Consider the following 20,518-nt stretch of genomic DNA (forward strand, 5'->3'; position numbering starts at 1 on the left):
TGGTAACATTAAGAAATATACTGGCTGGGAAAGCAGTTATTACACCAGCAAAAATGCTGTGTCTAAGAGGCAGGTCTCTGCTGTGAGTGGCACCAGCACAGTGGTGCTGGTCAGGGCTGGGAGAGGCACTGGTGGCCAGCACAGCTGTGCCACCTCCTGTCCCCTGTAGCAATGACATGGCCCTGGCACAGCCAGGCTTTGGCTGGCACAGCTTTTGTTCAGGAGCTGGGCTGTGCCTGGGGACCAAAACTCAACGCTGCTGGCTAGGAGTGCTGGGAGGGCACCAGTGCTGCAGACGTGGTGTCAGGGGACATGTCCCCAGGAGGCACCCAAATTATCTGTCACCTGTCTGAAGCTCTGCCTCAGCCACCCAGCTGCCCACAGCTTCCTACTTTTCACCAAACAGCTTTCCCCCTCTGCTCACATTCAGCTCAGAAAATGGAGGAATAAAATCAAACTCATTAAAATGCTTTTACAAAAATAATGCCACTATATGCCCCCAATACTACCATGATTTTGAGAGCATATGGACACCAGATCACTGAGGATCTTTGAAAGAAGGTGGGAGTGTGAAGTACCCTCCCCATGGATACCTGCTGCAGCCTGAACACCAGCACTGACCAGACTGCCTCATCCCACAGGGGGATGTCAGGGAACTTCCCTGGAGACAGTGCTGGGGATCAGGAGATGCTCTGCTCTGCTCTCCGTGCAGCAGCCACTGACCCTGGCTGTGCCCAAAAGAAAGGCAGGTTCTGGCCATCCTTTGATGGTTCAGGCTTCACACAGACCCCTGACTGCAAATGCTCTCCTGCCAGAGAATGGGACAGGGCAGGGAAAGGCAATCTCTGCAGCATCCTGCACTTCTAGGGAGCTGATGTGCTGTAAGGATAGGCTCAGCAAGAGCAGCTGGAGCCCAGCTCAGGTAAGAGCCACCTGCTCGGCCCAGGCTGCTCCTCGCTCTGGCAGGCTTCAGTGGTTTACCCTTGCCAGCCTTCAGCAAACACAAATGGCCTCATCTCAATGCACGAGATAGGAGAAACTGAGGCAGAGAGAGAAACCACAGAAGGACTCCCCAGGGGAGCCAGTTAGAAGATCAGGAGCTCCTCCAAAGAGACCATCAGCTCCTCTTTGCCTCTAGCACTGAATTACTGCCAATATTCAGTTGTTGTGCTCTAGATGACTCGTCACAAGTGGACAAGGCACATCGTGCCTCTCCTTGGAAGAAGAACTGCACCTTTGAATCCTCTTCCCCGCGTGTTTGTAAGAAGACTGAGATAAATAAAGAGGTTTAATAATTTTTTTTAAAAGACAAAAAAGTTTCTCAGAAAAGCAACTGGCATTCTTGTTCTGAATTTTGATATTTTCATCTCTCTCCTTGTAGTGTGATTCCACCATAAAGCCTGGAGTAGAGGGGGCTCTAGGAAGAACTTATTGCAGCCTTTCAGTATTTAAAAAAAGTTAAAGAAAGGTGGGGACAAACCTTTTAGCAGGACCTGTTGCAATAGAACAGGGAGTAATGGCTTTAACTAAAAGAAGATAAATTTATACCAGATATAAGGAAGAAACTCTTTACTTTGAGGCACTGGCACGGATTGCCCAGAGCAGCTGTGGCTGCCCCTGGATCCCTGGTAGTGTCCCAGGCCAGGCTGGACATTGGGCCTTGGAGAAGCCTGGGACAGTGGAAGGTGTCCCTGCCCAAGGCAGGGGATGGAATGGGATGAGCTTTAAGGTCCCTTCCCACACCAAAAAATTCTGTGATTTTATAATAAATTTCAGTGGTCCACAGAAAACCTCAGGAAGACCAGAAAACTCAGGATCTACAATTTTTATTGTAGCTCCAAAAACCCATGGTCAAAGAAATAGATGGGCAGAAGTAAAAAGAAATAAAATTAAATGTTTCTTGGGCCTTCTTCAAAACAACATCAAGAATCTACAAAAACCACACCCCAGTTTGTTTTTCCCAGGTGCTGCTCACCTGTAACAGAGAAGTCAGTGCTGTACACCACATCTCCTGTCTCGTTTTCCAAAGCATCACAGAGTGCCAGTGACGGCAGCAGCTGCTGTTATAACAGAGTCAGGAGCCTGCCCAAAACAGCTCCGAGCCCTTTGGTCACTGCTGCCTGTGAACACACACAGCACACCTGACAGAGGCAAAACCCACGAGGTTTGGGGCTCCTTAGCAGGCTCCATCAGAGGGCTCTGCTGGGAAACTCTGGTGGAGGTACAATCATCAGAAATAAGGACACAAAGGCTGCTCTTCTTACCCCCGGGGGGTTAATCTGCTTCCCTGCTACACAGCCAGCTCCAGGGTGGGAAAAGCCCTGGCCACCTCTGGAGCTCTTATGTTCATCACCAGTTCCAGCTGAGAACAACAACCTGCTCCTGACCGTGGCACTCTTTTTAGGTGATTATGGGACACAAAAGGGGCTAAATTCAAAGCAGGTTTTCAACTGGGGAGGATCCAAAACTGCTGAGTGAGTGAGGAGGAGAGCAAAGCCAGATGGCATGTGCTGGGCTGGTTGGGGATTCTGCAATGCAAGGCAATAGGAAATGAGCAGAGGAAAGGCCCGGGTTGGTCCCATGGCTCCTCTCCTGCCAAATGAACATAGCAGGACAACCATGGAACAATCACTTCATGGGCTTCATTCCCCTCCACCCCCAGAGTGAACTTAAATATTTGTAAAAGCTCAGGCGTAACTTTTATCTCATGTTTTCCTTGGGGTTTACTGGCTGTTTAGAGCATTCAAGCTAAAAAGCATTCCCTCAAACTCTTGCCACAAAGAGAGCTGAAACTATGACACTAATTAAAACCACACTCTCTGGTATCAAGAAGACATGCTATTGTTTTCTTTTGTTGCTCGTGAGGAGCTGCTGATGTGGGCAACAGGTCTGGAACGTTTTCCTGCCCAGCGCTGTGTTCCATCTGTCCCAGGTTAGCTGCTTTGGGAACTTGTCACAGGCTGGGGTGGAGGGCAGCAGTATTTACAAGAACAGACTTATTTATTCTTTGCAACAAAACATTTGCCAGCTTAACACCATGAAAGGCACATCAGGGGGGAAAAAAAATGTTCACGCTGCCTGAAAGGTGACAAGGAAACAACTGTCCTGCCTCAGTGCCCAGTGGGCCAAATCAAGGGATGAGCTTTAAATACACACTCCATACAAATATATGGTATGTTTGGAAAAACTGATGCTGGCTTTGCCAGGATGTTCCTGGACACTGCATTCAGAAGAGGAAAGGCTGTGGGCTGCCCTGTGCCACTGCTGACCCACCTGGGGTAAGGTCTGCTAAAGAAAAAAGATTTTTCTAAGATTTTGTGCTCAATTTACCCCACCTGAGTGCTTCTAAGGTCTCCATGACTGGTATCAGCACCTCATAAACATTAACAACATTATCCTTGCAACATTTCTGGGGAAAATGCTCAGATGTGGGGAAAATGCTATGATCACATTTAAAGGATGGAAAATTAAGGCACAGAAAAATCTAAGGTAGGTTTGTGTCCAATGAAACCTTCAAAAGCATCCAACATGGTTTAAAACCAGTTAAAATAATTTCCCTGTCCAAGACCAAACAGTGGGGTCCCATGCAGGGTGGTAACACAAGTGCAGGAAGCAAAAACAATTGGCTGCTTTGCCCCAGCCCTCCCAGAATGCTGATTTCCATTTCTCCCTGATTTTAAGCAGTACCCTGGATGCCTTCTGCCTCGACAGGTAGCTCCAAAGCAGGTCAGGCACAGGGCCTGGGCTAGCAGCAAATAACCTGGGGTTAGCCTCCACAGAGCATCTGATCCCCAAGGAAGCCCAAGCGGAAGAGGGAGGGATCCTCCAGGAAAGGCAGTGTCTCACAGGTGTCGTTCCTGGGACCACAACAGTAAATAGTTTTTCATCAGAGCCATTTGCTTTCTGGTTTCTGTTTGGGAGCATGGCTTTCACTGCCTTGACTAAAAACAAAATTCTGCTTCCCTTTTTCACAGCCACAAAGATGTTAGATTTGAACTCCTGGTGGTGCAAAGTGAGAGCAGCAGAGGTTTGAAGGCTGGAATATTCTGTTTGACATTTATTTTTTGGTGGCACTTCAGCTTTGCACAAGCCTCTGCCTGGTTAGCAAGCATCCAGCTTTTCCAGCAATAAAGAAGGTCTGTGTGAATTACAAAAACACTACTTCAGCACACAAGTTGGGCTGAAGGGGTGAACACGCTGTAATTTGTTGCACCCTTCCATTGGGGAGGCATCCCCCAATGTTCATATTCTGGCCCTGGCTGTGCCATGGCAGTCCCTGGCTCCTGGATGGCAGGAAGGAGCTTTCTGCTGCCCAGCACAACCCACAGCACAGTGCTCTGCTTGCCTTTCTACTCTGAATTCTTCCCAAAAGGAGTTCTGGGGGAAATTAATATTTGAATGTCCCCCCTAAGAAAGATCAGGTGAGGAAGGTGCTGTGGAGGTGGCCATGGCACTGGGATGCTGAGGTGACATCTCATAAGAGGCAGGACCCCGTGCACACCTGCAGCAGCACTGGAGAGCCCGGGGGGGGCTCAAAAGAGCACTCAGAAGAGCCCCTGGGAGAGCACGAGCTGCCCTGCAAACTCCACATCCCCCGTCCTGCTCCTCATTGGAGGCTGACAGACGAGGCTCAAACACATCATTACAGCCTTGAGGAGGCTACTCAAGGTAACACTCAGATTACAGATGAATTAATAGGAAACACTTACCTTCCCCACTAGCTTGCCTTTCCTGTTCATGCAAAGGTAGAAATCTGTCTCCTTCCCTTTGATCCGGACTTGACTTCCAAAAGTGTCTGTTTCCACTAGAAGCTGGGCTTGTAAAGGAAGAAGAAAAGAAAGCATTTACCAATGTGGTCCCATGAAGGACAGGGTGCAGAGCTCCCCGGGACACTGTCCCACTGCCCAGCTGAACCACACCATGTCCGAGTGCTCTGCAGGGGACAGCCCCAGGGACCACCAGGGGCTGAGCTCATGGCTCGATGCAGGCAGAGGACTGACACCTCTCCACTCACTCCCACACAGATACCCCGGATTTAAAGCTGGTTTACCACAGAATAACCAACACGTGTGGGCTCCATCTGTCACACCAACCCCACCAGCAGCAGCAACATTAGCTCAGTGTTAATAGAACCAGAGAATTGCTTATGTTGGAAAAAACCTCTGAGATCATCAAGTCAAACTGTTCCCCCAGCACTGTTGTGCCACCACTACACCCTGTCCCTAGGTGCCACATCTACATGACTTTTAAACACCCCTGGGGATGGTGATGCCACCACTGCCCTGGGCAGCTTGTTCCAATGACAACACTCTCCTTCACTCTGCAGGAGGGTTCTTGGAGGGTAAGAACATGGATTTTGTTCTGATGAAGATGAAAGATTAGCATGACGAGAAAGAAAATCTTTTCCCCACAGCCAGCAGCCCTCAAACACTGCACGGAAATGGTTCAGCCACAAACTCCTGTGCAAAACACTGCTGTGACCTCCTGAAGGTCACCACAACAGCTAGCAGGGAGAAATTTGGCACTGCTTGTTCTGTCTCATGCACACCCACCCTGCACATGTCCTCCATGCCTTGTTGTGCATCCAGGAGGTCACCAATTTTTTTCTGGCAGTCCAGGCCAAGGTCTCCAGCTCTAGCTGGGAGAAATGTGGCCAATCTCAGTGTCTTGCAGGGTATTGATGCCACAGCTGGTTTGCAGCAAGAGCCAGGGTAAAGAACAGATTTCTGCTGCATCTTCATAAACCTCCTGCTCTGCCACAGCTGTACCTGCAGAAGGGGCCGGGCTGCTTCCCAGACAAGCAGCATGCCGTCATCGTCATCATCATCTCAAAAACCCAGACAGATCCAAATCCAGCCTTTTATTCCATCTCTAATCTAAACACAAATTCCAGTCATGCTCAAGATTTGGATTCCAGGAATTTCCCCAGAGAGGCACGAACGGGCAGACTGGACCTTTTGGTTCAGATCCATGTCCGACATGGAGGAGGAGAAAGGAGACATGGTTGAAACACAATGCAAGAATGTGTGAGTGTCAGCAAGTGCAGCTCCACGCTCCTGCTCTGGAAATACTCACGCCTGTGAGTGCTGAGCCCCACCATAGAAATACAGCTTTTGCCAAACTCTGGAGAATGTTTGATCTGTGCTGCAAAAAAAGTCATATTCTTTTTGGCATTCATATTTCAAACTTTAAAGCCCTCTAAGAGCAAATATGTTCATTGTAAGAATTAACCATGGGGATAGAAATAGGAGTTTGTTTCATTTAAACACATTAATATTTTTCCCACTTGTAAAGTCAGCCTTTGGCTTCTGCAGCAGTGCAAATATCACAAACCTTTAACTCACAAGGGCCCTAAACAATTTTCCCCTCACAGCTCAGTCACATCTGTAAGTTCAGGGGTTTCCAGTTACTAGCTGCTTACATTTATTTAGATCTATTTGTTAAACCTGTTATCACAGGGGATATTTAAATTATAACTTCTTTCTGACAGCAAGTGGGATAATGTCTGTATTACAGCAGGATATTACTTGCAATCATGCACAGATATGGATATTTATGGAAGTTTTTCAGAAACACCTCATGGGTTTAGGTACCTGTGATGGAGAGCAGCTGAAGCAACAACTGGATGCTGCCCACTTTGTCCCCTCACTGGCAAGGGCAGTATCCAACCTGTGACCACTTCTGTGAGAAGGGCCCTGAGCCAGAAATAACCCCTAAAGTGAGGATATCAAGGTGAGCCAGCCAGGAGGGGGTGATGGCACAGAGCCAAGGCCAGCTCCTCCAGGGCAGGCTGAGCAGCACAGCTGGAACCTGCTGAGTGCCCACTGCTCCAGGAAGGTCAGGGAGGCTGCTCAGGTGCAATGCAGCATTAACAGGCAAGGCAACAGCAAAGGTGGGACTGTCTGCCCTTAAAGTGCTGACTCTGAAAGGGCTTCTGCTCACATGAGCAGAGGATGGAGGGGGAGCCTCAGAGCGGGGGACCAGAAGCCAGCACACGAGCGAAGGTTGTGGAGCCAGCAAAGCTGGGTCTAGGAGCCATGGCTGACACCCAGAGCACCAAGGAGCTGCCCACGGAGGTACAGTGGCCAAACCACCCAGCACAGGGGTCAGATGAGGGCTCCACACAGGCCAGAACAGGACAGCACAGCTCCCTCTGAGCTGTGAGGCATTCCCTGTCCACTCCAGCCTTAGAATAAAAAGCTGCTGAGAGTGACTCTGAAGATCAGATACAGGCTCTGGCCAACCAAAGGAGCAGCAAAGACCAACAAAACCCTCCAGCATGAGAGCCATGGTCCCACGGGACAGCCAGCAGCTCCCTTCCCTGTGACACAGCTCCCTGTAGCAGCCCGTGCTCAGATGGACAAACACGGGGCACACTGGCTTGTGTTCCCCACCCCCTCACTCTGCAGCTAGTATGACTAATATCCAAGCTGATTTTAATTTGAAAAATATCACCTTAAAAAGATGCCGGTTCCCTGCTGTGAAAATGAAAACCATCTGGATGGAGTGATTTCAAATAATTAATCTAGGACTCCTTTGGCACCACTACTAATTAAAATATGATACCTTCCTCCCCCTTTTAAAATAAAAAAATTAACTAAAGTTTAAAGATCTAATAAAATAATGTCATAATTTAGAACTAGATGGAAGTCACCTTTCCTGCGGGCTGCAGAGGTTATGGCAGCCTGAGATCCCTCCCAGGCAAGTGCCACAGCACAGCCTGAGCAACAGAGAGTAAGCAGGCACCCAGTGAAACATTTGTGCTGGCAAACACAGCAGCATCCATCCCAGGGCCCCGACAGACAGCCCAAACCCCCAGGGACCATCCTGCACCCTGTGCCAAGGAGTGGGAACAGAGGCCGGGGGCTCACCAGAGGATGTCTGATCCCCGCTATGACCTGAACTACCCTAGGATAGGCCAGGGCCTCACAGAGGTTTCCCACTTCTGCAAAATCTGAGCCTTAAGATGTTGGAAACATCTTATTTCTAGGGATCCCTGACCCCTTTTCCACAAGAGAGATCACTGCAGCTCTAGTGTGGGTCATAACCCAGCTGGCTATAACCCAGGGGTCTGCAGCACACCTGACAGCTGATGCTTCTTTGTGCAACAGGCATCTCCCTAAGTTCTCCCAGGAGCAGGGACAGGCACATTAAACAGCACATCTGAAATCCTCTGGGATGAATCCCAGCCCTGAAGGATGGAACCAGAGCTCCTAGGGGATGGAGGCTGACCCAACACAAAGGGCTGCTCGTGTCTCCTCCTCCACTCACATACAGCAGGAGAAAAGCTCAGCCACCACCAACACATTTTACATTAATTCAGACTGGACTTGGAATGCTGTCTTGTCCTGTGATAAGTATGCCATGGAACAATGGAAGTGCAAGGGAAAATCCAAGAGAATGTACAGGAGAGTTCAGGTGAAATGAGTTCCACCATGCCAGAACAGCAGCCCACAGCACTCTGCTGCTCCAGCCCCATCTGTCCCTGGACACACCACACAGAGATTACAGTTTTTATTTTCAGAGGCCCTGTGCTCCAATCTTCAGATCAGGTGTTATTGCTTAAATTCTTTGACAGCTAGATATTCTGATATATTTTCCAGGGGAATAAAATAAAGAGCAAAAGAGAAAAGATGTCTTAAGAGGGTGAGATCTCCTGCTACATGTTTTGCCTTATTGGCCCATTTAACCTAAACCTTCCTGAAAACTCCCACTGGAAGTGACTGGAATTCCTCACAAGTCTAGGTGAAAAGGATTACATATATATATATATATGTTGAAAAGCTATCTACCAGTTAAGAAAACATGAAGTCAGGGAGATATGTGAAGGTGGCAGAAAATATGCCAAATAATCTTTCAGATATTTCCTGGGAGTGGGAGGACAGGAGCCAGAAAAGCACAGGGAAAGAGAGGAGAAAGAGGGCACCTGAGAAGTGTAAGGTTTACAACTACCAATCACAAAATCCTCAGGTCCAGATAAAGAAACAGATAAAGGGGAAAACACAAGAAGGGTGCAGAAGGACTGGATACTTCAAGTCTATCCACTAGTTTGTGGTTTTTTGCAGGTGAAACCCCTGCAAAGGGAGACACAGGGAGCAGGAACACAGCTGCTTACACTCCTCACAGGCACCTTGCAGCTGGGTGCACTGACACTGGGGAAAAGGATCTCAGAGGGGACAAAGATTTTGTTGCTTTGGTTGCACTTCTTTTTGTGAAATAGTCAGGGGAACTATTCTCAGACGTGAAACCATTTCCAGGGAATGAAGAGGATGCACTGACACACTGAGGCTGGGAGCACAGCACATGGGACGGAGAGTAGCTTTCCCAGTTTGTTACCCTGGTGCTGTAAACCAGGACATTCCCATTGTTCACAGTGCATAGATCACATCTGATGGGAGAGCAAAATCCGCTCTGCTGAGACTGAATCTTCTCCTGAGACTCCCAGCAAGGGCAACAGTGCTTAAAATAGTTGAAATCTGTTCAAACACTGCCTACCTCTACCAAAACCACATGAATCCCTTCCACAACCACAACACAGGAGAGAATGACCCTGTCTCCACAGTCATGATGTAATGATGAGGGAATAACACCAAAATTAGGTAAAGTCTGGAGGGTCTAATGATGCCTGCAGGCTGTGGCCCAGTGAGAGAATCAAGACTCCATCCCTAAGTTTTGTCTGCACACTTGCATGGTCCTGAAAACTGAATGTTATTTAATAGTAATAATCCACAAAACCCAGCTCCCTTCTAAAATATTCAGGTGCAAATTAGGAGTAACCACCCCAATCAGTGAGGCTGGTGCTCTGACCCACATACCACTGCCCTGAGCTCATCCTGTCTCTCCTGAGCACAGCATATGCACATCAAATTATTAAAAGGTATATTCGTGGAGAAGAAGACTAAGCTCCGAGGCCCAGGCTCCAGGTATTGTCTGTTTTAAGCCACTGTATTTAAGCTGTGTTGCAGGAGCCAGAGAAGTGCTCGGTGTCAGCACAGAGGCCGCCCAGGGAGGAGCAGCTCCCAGTCCCGACCCACGGTTTGAAATATGCTGTTACTCTAAATGAGGATTTCTTTTAAACGCTATAACTTTCACTCACTCAGCACACTAACTGTTGCACCTGGGGACAAAGACTTTTTGGGGTGTAAGGTCCTCAGGGCATTAACACATTCACCGAGTCCCCGGCAGGTTTTCTTGCCCCATCCGGGGGTGGGAAGGGAAGCAGGAGCGAGGGCTCTGTGCGAACAAAGGACAGGCTGCAGACACAACCTGCCACCCGCTGAACAGCCTCAGTAGCTCTCAGGAACCAGACAGGTTAAATATTTGCATGGGAGACATCTGAAGAAAATCTATAATGCAGCAAAGACCTCAAAGGCATTTCCACTACAGCAACCTGATCTTGTAAATACTTCCACACAAAGGACTTCACACACATCGGAAGTCCCTCGAGTGCTGATAAAGACCCTGCGTGGCTGCAGGGTCCGGCCTCTGCCAGCGCGGCCTGGGACAGGCTCTGGGCGCAGCTTCCCCCGAGGGCTGTGTGCTGCCCACTGCCCACTGCTCACCCGAGGGGAGAGGTGCAGGATCCCGGCCCCGAGCCACCTTCCCTTCCTGGCACTCGCCCTCGGGCCTTCACCTCAGAGCAGGACAGCAGCTTCAGGCTCCGGGCGATGCTTTCGGGCGCTCCCACTCCCACAGCACCGCCTCATACCAGGGAGGCTCCTGTCCCACATCCAGCACTCTGAGCTGTCCCTTGGCGCTGCCTGGGCTCGTCTGCAGCAGTCAGGGCCAAGTCCCGCAGGAATCTCCATGCTGGTGCCAAGCACACCATCCTGAGTGCCCAGCCCGGGCCAGCTGTGCAGGCAGGACACGCTGTGCTGCAGTCCGCCCACAGGGTGCACAGCCCAGGATGGTCCGGACAGAAAGTATCACTCACAGGCTGTTTGGTATCATTCTCCACTATTTAATATCACTCTCTATTTAAGCCTGACACAAAATTACTAGAAACGTGAAATCACATAATGGATGGGTTGGAAGAGATTTTCAAGCTCAGCCAGTCCCAACCCCCCTGGGCAGGGGCACCTTCCACTGGACCAGGCTGCTCTAAGCCCTGTCCAGCCTGGCCTGGACCATTACAGAGCTCTTACCTGTAGGAATGCCCACCCAAAAAATTTCCCTACCACTTCATCAGTGGCTAACAAAATACACACCCAGGTGCTGAGCTGGTGTTCCCCAAGCATCTGAGAGACCATCTCAGCCAGAATCTGCCTCCCCACCCTGTAGAAATGTGTTGTTTATGCCAGAATGGCATTATCAAGGTAAAAAGAAGGTTCTAAAACATACAAGTCCTCTTCCCCAGACTGCCCAGGCTCTTACAGGATAACAGAGCTTCCAAGCATAGTCCCCACAAACTCACTCTAGTCACCACATCTTGGGAGAAGCTTAAATGAAAATGTGCTAATTTGAGGCCTTTTATTAGCCTACACATATGAAAACTGTTTTAGAGTTCAATAAATGTAAGACCAGAATCAGACCAGAATAAATACCAAGGTAAGTCTAAGAGATTTTTGTCCAACTCAAATAAAACTCTAGTAAATCCCTGAATCTCTAATTCTGTGAAAAACAAAACAAATAAACAAACACACACACAGAAACACACTCTCCCCCCCCCATTGGAGCTATAAGTACCATATTACTGGCCCAAGCTGGCACTACACAGAGGCTGGTCATCCCTCAGCCACGTGAGAAATAAATGTAAAATACTGTCATTCTAACATGGAGCTATTTGCACCCTTTTGTACGTCTAAGAAAACAGGACTAAGCAGTGGAAATCAGACTTAACCTCTTGCAGATATTTTATGCATAATTCACCATACGAGACACTAAAAATATTTTGGCAGTTGCTTCAACGATGGTGAATAAGCTTATCTAGACAAGATTCAGTAAAAGCAAGGTGGGTAGGTTGTGTGCTTTAAAAACGCCTGGGCAGGGACAGCTGTGAACAAATTCTGCGCTGAACTTTGCCACCTGCAAACTTGCCATGACTAAGAAATAAGCCTGGAAAGAGAAACGTTCAGAATGTTAGCACAGAAATTCCTCTATCTCACCAGGGTGTCCTGCTGCCTCCAAGCACAGCTCAAGTGGACAGTATTTCTACAGAGGCAGGAAAACTGCCTGACAAGCTGCCAGGCTCTGAGTCTGGAATTACTGAAGGATGAGCCTCAAAAAAGTTCAGAAGATCTGTTATGCTTGAAAAAGCACCTAAAATGAAAAATAAAGGGCCAAACCCTGATCTCTTTGATCATTCTCATTTGAATAAACTCCTACTGACACAGTCAAGCCCAATAGACAACGACCTCAGAACCTGGCCCTGAGCTCCTCGCTGAAATGCATCCAAAGGGCCAGAATCTCTCAGGTCTGGAAAGAGTGTGAACCTTTCCCGTTCCTGCAGAGGGTTAGAATTACAGCAAGAACAAACCCCGAGGAAGGTATTTTGACTCTCTTGTTCTCAGTCTCAGCTGGATCCAATAAAAACACTGATGTACACAAAAACAACAATAAGGAGAGAATGACCAGCCCGGGAGCCCACGTGCTCTCGTGTCTCTGCAGAGCTGCTCAGGACAGGAGCTCAGGACAGAGCACGGGGACCCTGCAGCACTGCCCACCTCCCTCAGGCAACTGTTGGCGGGCTGCTCATCCCCAGGAATGAAGTAGGAGTGATGTCAGCACCACCATCTCCTCTTTCCAAGGAGTCCCAAACACATAAATCTCTCCCACATCCCAACACCGAGATGGTTTCACACACTCCAGAAGTCAGCCCGTCCAGGCTCCACTGTTGTGTCTGTGAGTGCTCCAAAATGGGGCTGATTGGGACAAATGTGTAAAGCATCTGCAGTATAGGTTGAATTAACATCATCAGACGTGCCCGATACACAAAGATGTTAAGTTCTACCAAGCAGGGTTCTTATTCTGCACCAGTAAAAGCTAAAATTAAGATAATTAATTTTATGGATCAGAGTATAAGTGTGTCTATGCATTTTCTCAAAGGGACTCATTGTAACATTCACTTCTTTCAGCAAGTGAAAAATATGCTGAAAATAAACTTGCAGGATGCTCTGGTGGGATTCTTGTGGCTCTGAAACCCAAAGGAGCAAAGGCAGCAACATAACCTACCAGAAGAAAATGTTCTAGCACCTGGGGAAAATTCCTCTCTGTTTTAAGATTTTAAGCAGGATTTGCTCTTAGACATGGTCACAAACACAGTTTCAAAGATACCCAACTTCTTAATGTTTGTGCTGCTGAAGCTCCCTTTTGCCAGATAAAAGATAACTTATTATTAAATAAAGTACAGAAAATTGTCACTCTTGGGTCAGAGGATATAAGAGAGTGTGAGTGTTTTGGAGTAAGGGTTAAAAGATGTGGGCAAGGACTGATCTTACAGCACCTGGGGACACCTGGAACCAGCTGCATTCTGAGGAGTGCCTCATGGGAAGGACCAGGGAGAAAAGTCCTCTGCACCACCCCCTTTGGAGAGGTTTCTCCCTACAGACACAGCACAATTCTTACAATTGTTCTCAGGGCACGAGCAACAGAAATAATGCAACAACCACCAAAAATCAGGTATCACATTTACTCTCCCTTTAACACCTTTGGTTTCACATATTTATTTTTGGAAACATTTATCACGGGACTTCTCTTAAACTGTTACCCCTAGTCCTCAGCATATGTAAGACTATATACTTCCCTTTTACTGCATTTTAATTGCATGAGAAGTTTTAAAAGTCTTTTTTTTTTTCTTTCCTGAAGTCATTTGGGACAAAAGGCATCTGGCACTGGGTATTTAAATAAGACCTGTCAGAACCATAAAATTAGTTTTACGTTTTAATAAAGGTACTTTAAAAATCTCAAATATAATTCTGCATTCAAACCCTAAGTGTTTGGATTAAGAAAAGCAGATCCCATGTTAAATCTTAATATAAAAAATAAGTCAAGTACAGAACTAAGCCAGTCCTCATCTGTGGCATTATAAAGAGCAGCAAGAGGTAATATCTCTGATAGCTTTTCTGGGGGGCATTCTGAGTTTAGAGAAGTAGCATTGACAGCAGAAAATCTGCATTATATTATATTTTTTGCTATTTATCTCAGTTTATCTAGAGACCCAGGCCACCTTTAAAGCTCAGACTCAGCCCTATGTTTCCATCAAAAATTCTCTCCACTCTTTCTTGTCCTGGCTGCGATGAACCATCCTGCCATTCTGTCTCCACCTTGAAGGGGTGGCCCCAAGGACCTGCATGGCAAAAGATCCCTGGAGGTGGCGGGTGCCACATTGGCAGTGGACATCTGTGCTGTAGGTGTGCAGCCCACACCCATCCAAACGGGGATTGACAGAGCTCACTTAGCTCGCAGGGCTCTGCGATCAGCTCTGCAAGCGGCACAGAATTCACTCCAAGAGCCTGCAGACATACAGACAGAGGACAAACCCAAACCTCCTTCCAACACTCACCACCCCACACCAGCGAGCACATCCCTCCTCCCCACCAGGACACCTTCTGACTCCCCCTCTGTTATCTCCCTCCAGCCTTTGGGGTGCACAGAGAATTGCACCCCTACACAGACCTGAATATTTTTAGGCAGCCCTGGTGGCTGTGTGCCAAGCCCAAGGACTGGGCTGCCTCCACCTTTGACATGGGAGGACAAAGCCACCTTTGAACCTGCCAAGGTGACCAAGTCTCCCCGTGTTTGCTGCCACCACCTGAACTCAGCAACCACTGCTGGGACACTCATGGCCCACACCACCAGAACAGAGAAACCCAAGGACACAGCACAGTGGTGGGACAAGAGACAGCCCCTGGCCAACAACACCTTCTCCAAGGGCTCTATAGCCCAGCACAAAGCTGAAGCCTGACTTGTGCCAGAAGGGAGCCACTTCTCCATCCAGGACCTCAAAAGAGCAAAGGAACTAGCTAACATGGACTAAAGAGCTTCGGTGCAAGCTCCTGCCCTTTACGATCCCTTTCAAACCAAAGCGTTCTGTGACTCTGCGGAGTGGATTTCCAGGTGCTCAGCAGGCCTGGCCCTCTTCTGAGGTCACAGTGCGGATGAGGGGAGCGGGCAGGGAAGTGTCACAGGTGCAGACAGGCTCGGGGTAGTCCCCACCCCCCAGCCATGCTGTCACCTCCCTGCCGCCAGCTGCCCAACCTGGCACTTCACCACAGGTTACCTCTGGTGTGAGGAGTTAACGCTCATCCCCCAGCAGGCGTGATGAAAAGGAAACAAAAAAGCAGGATGCTGGTGAATGACAGCAGTGGGTGGCCCAGCCCTGCACACAACAGGCACAGCCAAGTGTGTCTGGCACCAGACAATGGTGGGGCTGGAGGTGTGTGGGGCGGCAGCACCAGCGCCGTTCTCACGGCGGGGCACCCAGCCATGTCGCCTCACAAATCCACTCCTCTCCTCACTCCCAGCTCTTCCCCAGGGTTGGGTTTGTTTTTTTCTGTGCTGTCCTTCCTGTTGGAACATTTGCAGCCCTGAAAAGAAAGCAGGTCAAACCCCCTCAAATGGTGTATTTAGAGCTTCCCCTTGGGTTCCCGTGGTTTCCTTGCCATTTCCTCGCTGTGGTGGGAAGTGCAGCTGGATTTTGGGGTAGCAGCCTGACCCCTGGCTGTTCAGGGCCTGATGTCAAGTGCTGCTAATGTGTTTTGCATCTGTGCTAGGGGGCAGGAAATCTCAACTTCCAGTGCCAAGGGGTTAATTATAATTTATATAGCAAGATCTCAGGCTGTGGGAATTTTTTTGTCCAGCTAATTAAGAGGTGCAATTACCTTTGAGAATCAAAGGGATATTCTGGTACCCAGTTCTGAGAAGCAGATTACAGGCACTTAAGATACAAGGACATCTTTGCTTTTCTACATGTTCTTAGTTTTTGATATTGATCATTAACAAGAATTTGTCATATTTCTGATCCATCATCACGTCCTGCTGACCACCCGCTGGAAGCCACTGCAACAAGGAAATGCAGAGCATTGCTGCTTTCCCTGTGATTACCTATCCTTCCAGCAACATGCTCAGCTAGCCTATCACCTGCTGCTCAGGGCTCTGAGCAAAACTTCCTGCTTATTAATTAATAAAGCCTCATGATGACCTTGAGGTGGGCAATACCAAACAGCCCAGTCTGTGTTCAGACCACAAGCTCATGACTACTTACTCCCAAAGCAAGCACTGCATTGATGAATGTTGTATTAATTTAATAATAATGTTTGTATTTTTTGGTAAATATTATTATAAGTAATATGTATAAATTGATACAATAATTATAGTAAGTATTGTATTAATTTAGTAGTATTACTAAAGTGTCCCATGGCAGCTGCTCTGCATTGCCCTGTCCTACCCAGTTGTGCACTGCAAACAGGAGGACACCATTTGCAAATCCACCCCCGCCCACAAGCTCTTCCCATCAGCTCCTTGCCTTCGTGTTTGTGCAGAGGCTTAACAGTTCCAGCTCTCTCTTCTCACCACTCGGAGGTGCCTGCTGAGCCATTTGCAAGGGGTTAATGTAACTGAATATTCAGATGTGGGGAGAGGGGCTTTGGGCTGAAGACAGCACTGAAAGGTTCTGGAGAACCCTCAGAGTCCTGCTCTGGGGTCTCAGCAGAGTTACACATGCAACAGAGGCTGCAGCCTCAGCCTGGCCCAGAGTACACAAATAAATCCTCAGCCATTCATTGTTTTTTAGGGATGCATTGGGCCATTGCTCCCAGTGAAATGGAGTGCTTAAGTTAGAAACTGGTGCCATGCAGTTGTCAGCAGCCCACACACGCTGCGGGGCTCACACACCCGCAGCAGCAGCCTCCACCCTGACCCAGAGCACAGCCAGAAGCAGAGGTGAGGCTGGCAGCGGCAGGAAGACCAACCCTTCCTCTGAAGAGGGGATTCCAAGAAGAAGCTCTGTCTGTGTGGGTTAGAAATGAAGCTCATGCTGGCAAAGGCAACAGGGGAGCTCAGCAGCTGGTACTCAACATCAGCAACTCTCTACCATGACTTGATTATATTGTGGCAGCTTTATCAGGCTGTCCTTTGATGTGCTGACAGCAGCAAACTGGCTGTGTTGACCTTGTGGCCATGAAGGCAAAAGCACACACCCCAAAACCACACCACATGAGGCATTTTGTTAAATGAGGAGCAGATAACACAGCTGACATCTTGGCATGGAGAGATGCCTACTGGCACTGCTGATCTCACAGGGCTCCTTTAGAGCTGACAACCGACTGATCCCACAGGTATTGCCATCCCTGGAAGCCATCCTTTGGTAGGTGGCTACCAGAGAAAGGGCACATCAGTTGTCATGACCCATTTTACAAGAACATCTACAAAACTACACAGACCTGTACCAAGCAGAGCATTTCCAGTACAACCAAGGCCCCAGACAGAATAATCTGTTTCTCTTCAGGAGACTAAGCAAAAATCAGGAAGGCTTTCCTCTGCAAAGGTTGAGAATAATCAGGGTAGAAGAGAGGACAGCAGTTTTTAGAACATTTATTACTCTACACAGGAAGGTATCTTGCTCCTTGTTGGCGCAGGCAAGAGGTTGGGACAGGACCTGGCTCAGCTCTGGAAAAAGCAAGAGAGGGATTACAAAACTATGCTTGTTGTCTCAGCTTAACCCACAAACCTGCACAGCATTCAGTGAAAAAAGGTTGTAAATGCTTCATCAGCGACACGACCAAGCTACATAGGAAAGAAAAAGAAAGGAAGGGCAGATCCAGAGGGAAATAAATTTACTCCAGCATTACCTTTCCCTATAACTTGCTATTTATTGAAGAAGCAGCAAAAGCTTCAGTGTGCTTCAGGATACAAACGCTGACACGGAAATTCAGAGCCCTGAACCACTTCCAACAGGGAAAATATACTGACCGCAGTCTCTTTGGAGGTCAAACAAAATCAATAGCCTTTCTCTCCAGTCTGTCTCTAAACTAAGCTTCTTTCAAAGACATCCAGAGAAAATGGATCATCTTTTGTTGTTGTGTGTGGTTTTGGGTTGGGCTTTTTTTTGTTTTGCCTTTTTTTAAGTGGTCAAACATTCATAGAAGCATAAGAACTCCTTCCTCCCTAAGCATACTGAAAGGATTGTATAGAAGTCAACACTGCCCATCAGTTTTACTACACAATAGATGAGTTATCCACTTCTTGGGGAGGAAACCAAGCTGGAAGCTGCTTAGTGCTCGGCAAGAGAGGAAAAAATAAATCAATGTGTTTGCTTGATTGGGGTACTTTTAAAGCTGGTTGTCAATTAGTTCAACACAGTTTGCTGTTAGACAGCACAACAATTTAGCCCCAGGAGCTGAAGTTTGCTGCATTTCCTCAGATTCCTCCTGCTGAGAGATAGATATTGGATGCAGCCAGGTCAGGCACAGAGGAGGAGAAGGGGTGAGGCTGAAGTCACAGCCACAGAGTGAGAGCCTGACATCAGATACAGCCAGTGGTGACAGCTTCCTTCTGTTCTGAGCACACAGCACATCAGACTCATGTCCAGAGAGTAGATGAGAGCTGGTTCTCACCCTGGTACACAGCATGCCTCTCCCCTCCCCAGCACACATCTTCTGAGATAAACTACAGCTTACACAGACCCTTGTGCAGATGGTATCATCCGTCCACACAAGGGGGTCACCCCAAGCTGAGCAAAAGGGCAGAAGGACCAAACGGGAGGATGAAAAACTTTGCCTATCTCCAATTTTTAAAGTAATACAAATTCTTAAAAATCTCAATACAAAAATCACGAACGGGGACAAACAACAAAAGTCACTTCTCAAGGGTCCCACTGAATGCATCCAAAGAAAAATCACTGCAGGGATCAGAGCAAGGGATTACCAATGGCTTTACCTGCCAGTTCTGTTCTGACAAGCAGTGTTGAAAGACACTCAGGCTGAGAAGGCTCTCGAGAGGTGACCCAGCTCAACCCTCTGCTTTGGGCAGGACCACCAGGGCTGGGGACCATCACTTCTCAGCTGCGCTCCAGCTGCCCCTGCAACAGGTCACTCTCTGAGCCAGTGACATCCTGATCTAAGCACAGCTAAGGGTGGCATTACTGTGTCACAGGCATGGCTGGAGAGGGACAGATACATCTGCAGCTGCCTGGGGCCCCAGCACCACCAGGGCTGAGCACTAATCCCAGCAGAGTGAGCTGCCCCCGGCCATGACTGTGGGACTCTGGTACCCTCACAGGCACAGGGAGTCACGTTTGCCATAGGCACCCATCCCACACTGCTGGACTGCTGCTGGCAGAGCCTCCATGGGCTGTGCTCAAGCCACGCCATCTCTGACTGCCCTTCCAGGCACAGCACACCCTGACTCAGGGCCGGCCTGCACTCACACCACGAGAAGGAGGGTTTGGTCCCTCAGCCGATGTGAGGGGCACCTAATTTCTGTGCGAACACATTTAGCATCATATCATAGACCCATACCCACACGGGTCTAATGGAAGATCCTGGGGAAGCTCAGAACAGGCTCCAGCAATGGTGACCATCAAACCTCCACCCCAGCTCCAGTAACAGCAGGAACAGCCAAGGCTAGGAGCTAGAAACAAAAGTGCTGCTTCTTTGTAATGCCTTTTATCTCCCCTCCTCCAGCCCCCCCAGGTGGGACAATTTACCCGGTGACTATAAAGCTCTTACATGTGCTTGTTAGCACCCCCAAATTAGTAGGTGTAAAGTCAATATCCTTTTGCCTATTTACTCCTAATGAGTCACCAGTCAGAAACTTGAAAAAAAACGGTTACAAATGCAGATGCCGAAGCAAATGAAATAAAGGCAAGAATCACAAACGTTGCACAAAGGCAAGGGGCTGGGCACACCACACAGCACCAGGCCATTGTCACCGGCTCAAACCTAACAGCTTTGATTTGCCTCCCACCGGCTAAAATGGTTTGAAATGCAAGGTCTGAACAAAGGTGCAAGACACAGGAGGAATGGGAGGCACTGCTGGGCACTTAATCTCCTTTCAGTCTCACACAGGAGCTCCAGGAATGGCTCTGTTGAAGTCGGTGGAGTTTCAGGAGCGTAGGGAAAAGGATAATCAAGCCTTGGCTGTAACAGAGATCCAGCCCTGTGATCCCTACATCCCCCCTTATTGGGGATTTATGCTGAAATTACCTTTAGGCAAGTTCCTTCAGCACTGCAACCTGGGCCTACATCACTGATCACAACAGGACAAGGCCAGCTTTTGGGAGCTGCAGTGCTCACCCTCTAACTAACCAAGGATGTGATTTAAAATCAGGAGCCTGAAGCATCCCCCAGTCTGCTTCAGTACTCACCCCTGCAAACTGTGAGCCTTGCAGCTGTCCCTGGCCAAGCACTGGGGACACCTGGACAATATTTTTTAGGTTTATCTGGTGCTTACATGCCATCCTATTCCTAGCCTTTCCCTACTGCTTCTCTAAGTCCTCACAGCCAGAGGCTGGGGGTTACATCCCCTTATGCTACAGCTCCCCCCTCATGTTCCAACAGCCATTTCCTCTCCTGCTTGTCCT

General features: G+C 48.5%; 1 protein-coding gene and 1 long non-coding RNA gene across 2 annotated transcripts in view; both read right to left on the reverse strand.

Moving 5' to 3' along the window:
• Window positions 1-20,518, reverse strand: part of FGF18 (fibroblast growth factor 18) — a 68,402-nt gene that overhangs the window by 11,492 nt on the left and 36,392 nt on the right. The window contains exon 4 of the mRNA XM_064388049.1: window positions 4,710-4,816. Coding sequence (XP_064244119.1) covers window positions 4,710-4,816 — 107 coding nt within the window. The remainder of the gene's footprint in view (window positions 1-4,709; window positions 4,817-20,518) is intronic.
• Window positions 15,376-19,620, reverse strand: LOC135280255 (uncharacterized). The gene is made up of 3 exons (XR_010347286.1): window positions 19,455-19,620; window positions 18,874-19,015; window positions 15,376-15,524 (listed from the first exon to the last, which is right to left on the reverse strand). It is a non-coding gene; the product is annotated as an uncharacterized LOC135280255 (long non-coding RNA).

The sequence above is a fragment of the Passer domesticus genome, chromosome 13 (assembly GCF_036417665.1).
Source record: "Passer domesticus isolate bPasDom1 chromosome 13, bPasDom1.hap1, whole genome shotgun sequence".
In the NCBI taxonomy this organism is placed as follows: Eukaryota; Metazoa; Chordata; class Aves; order Passeriformes; family Passeridae; genus Passer; species Passer domesticus.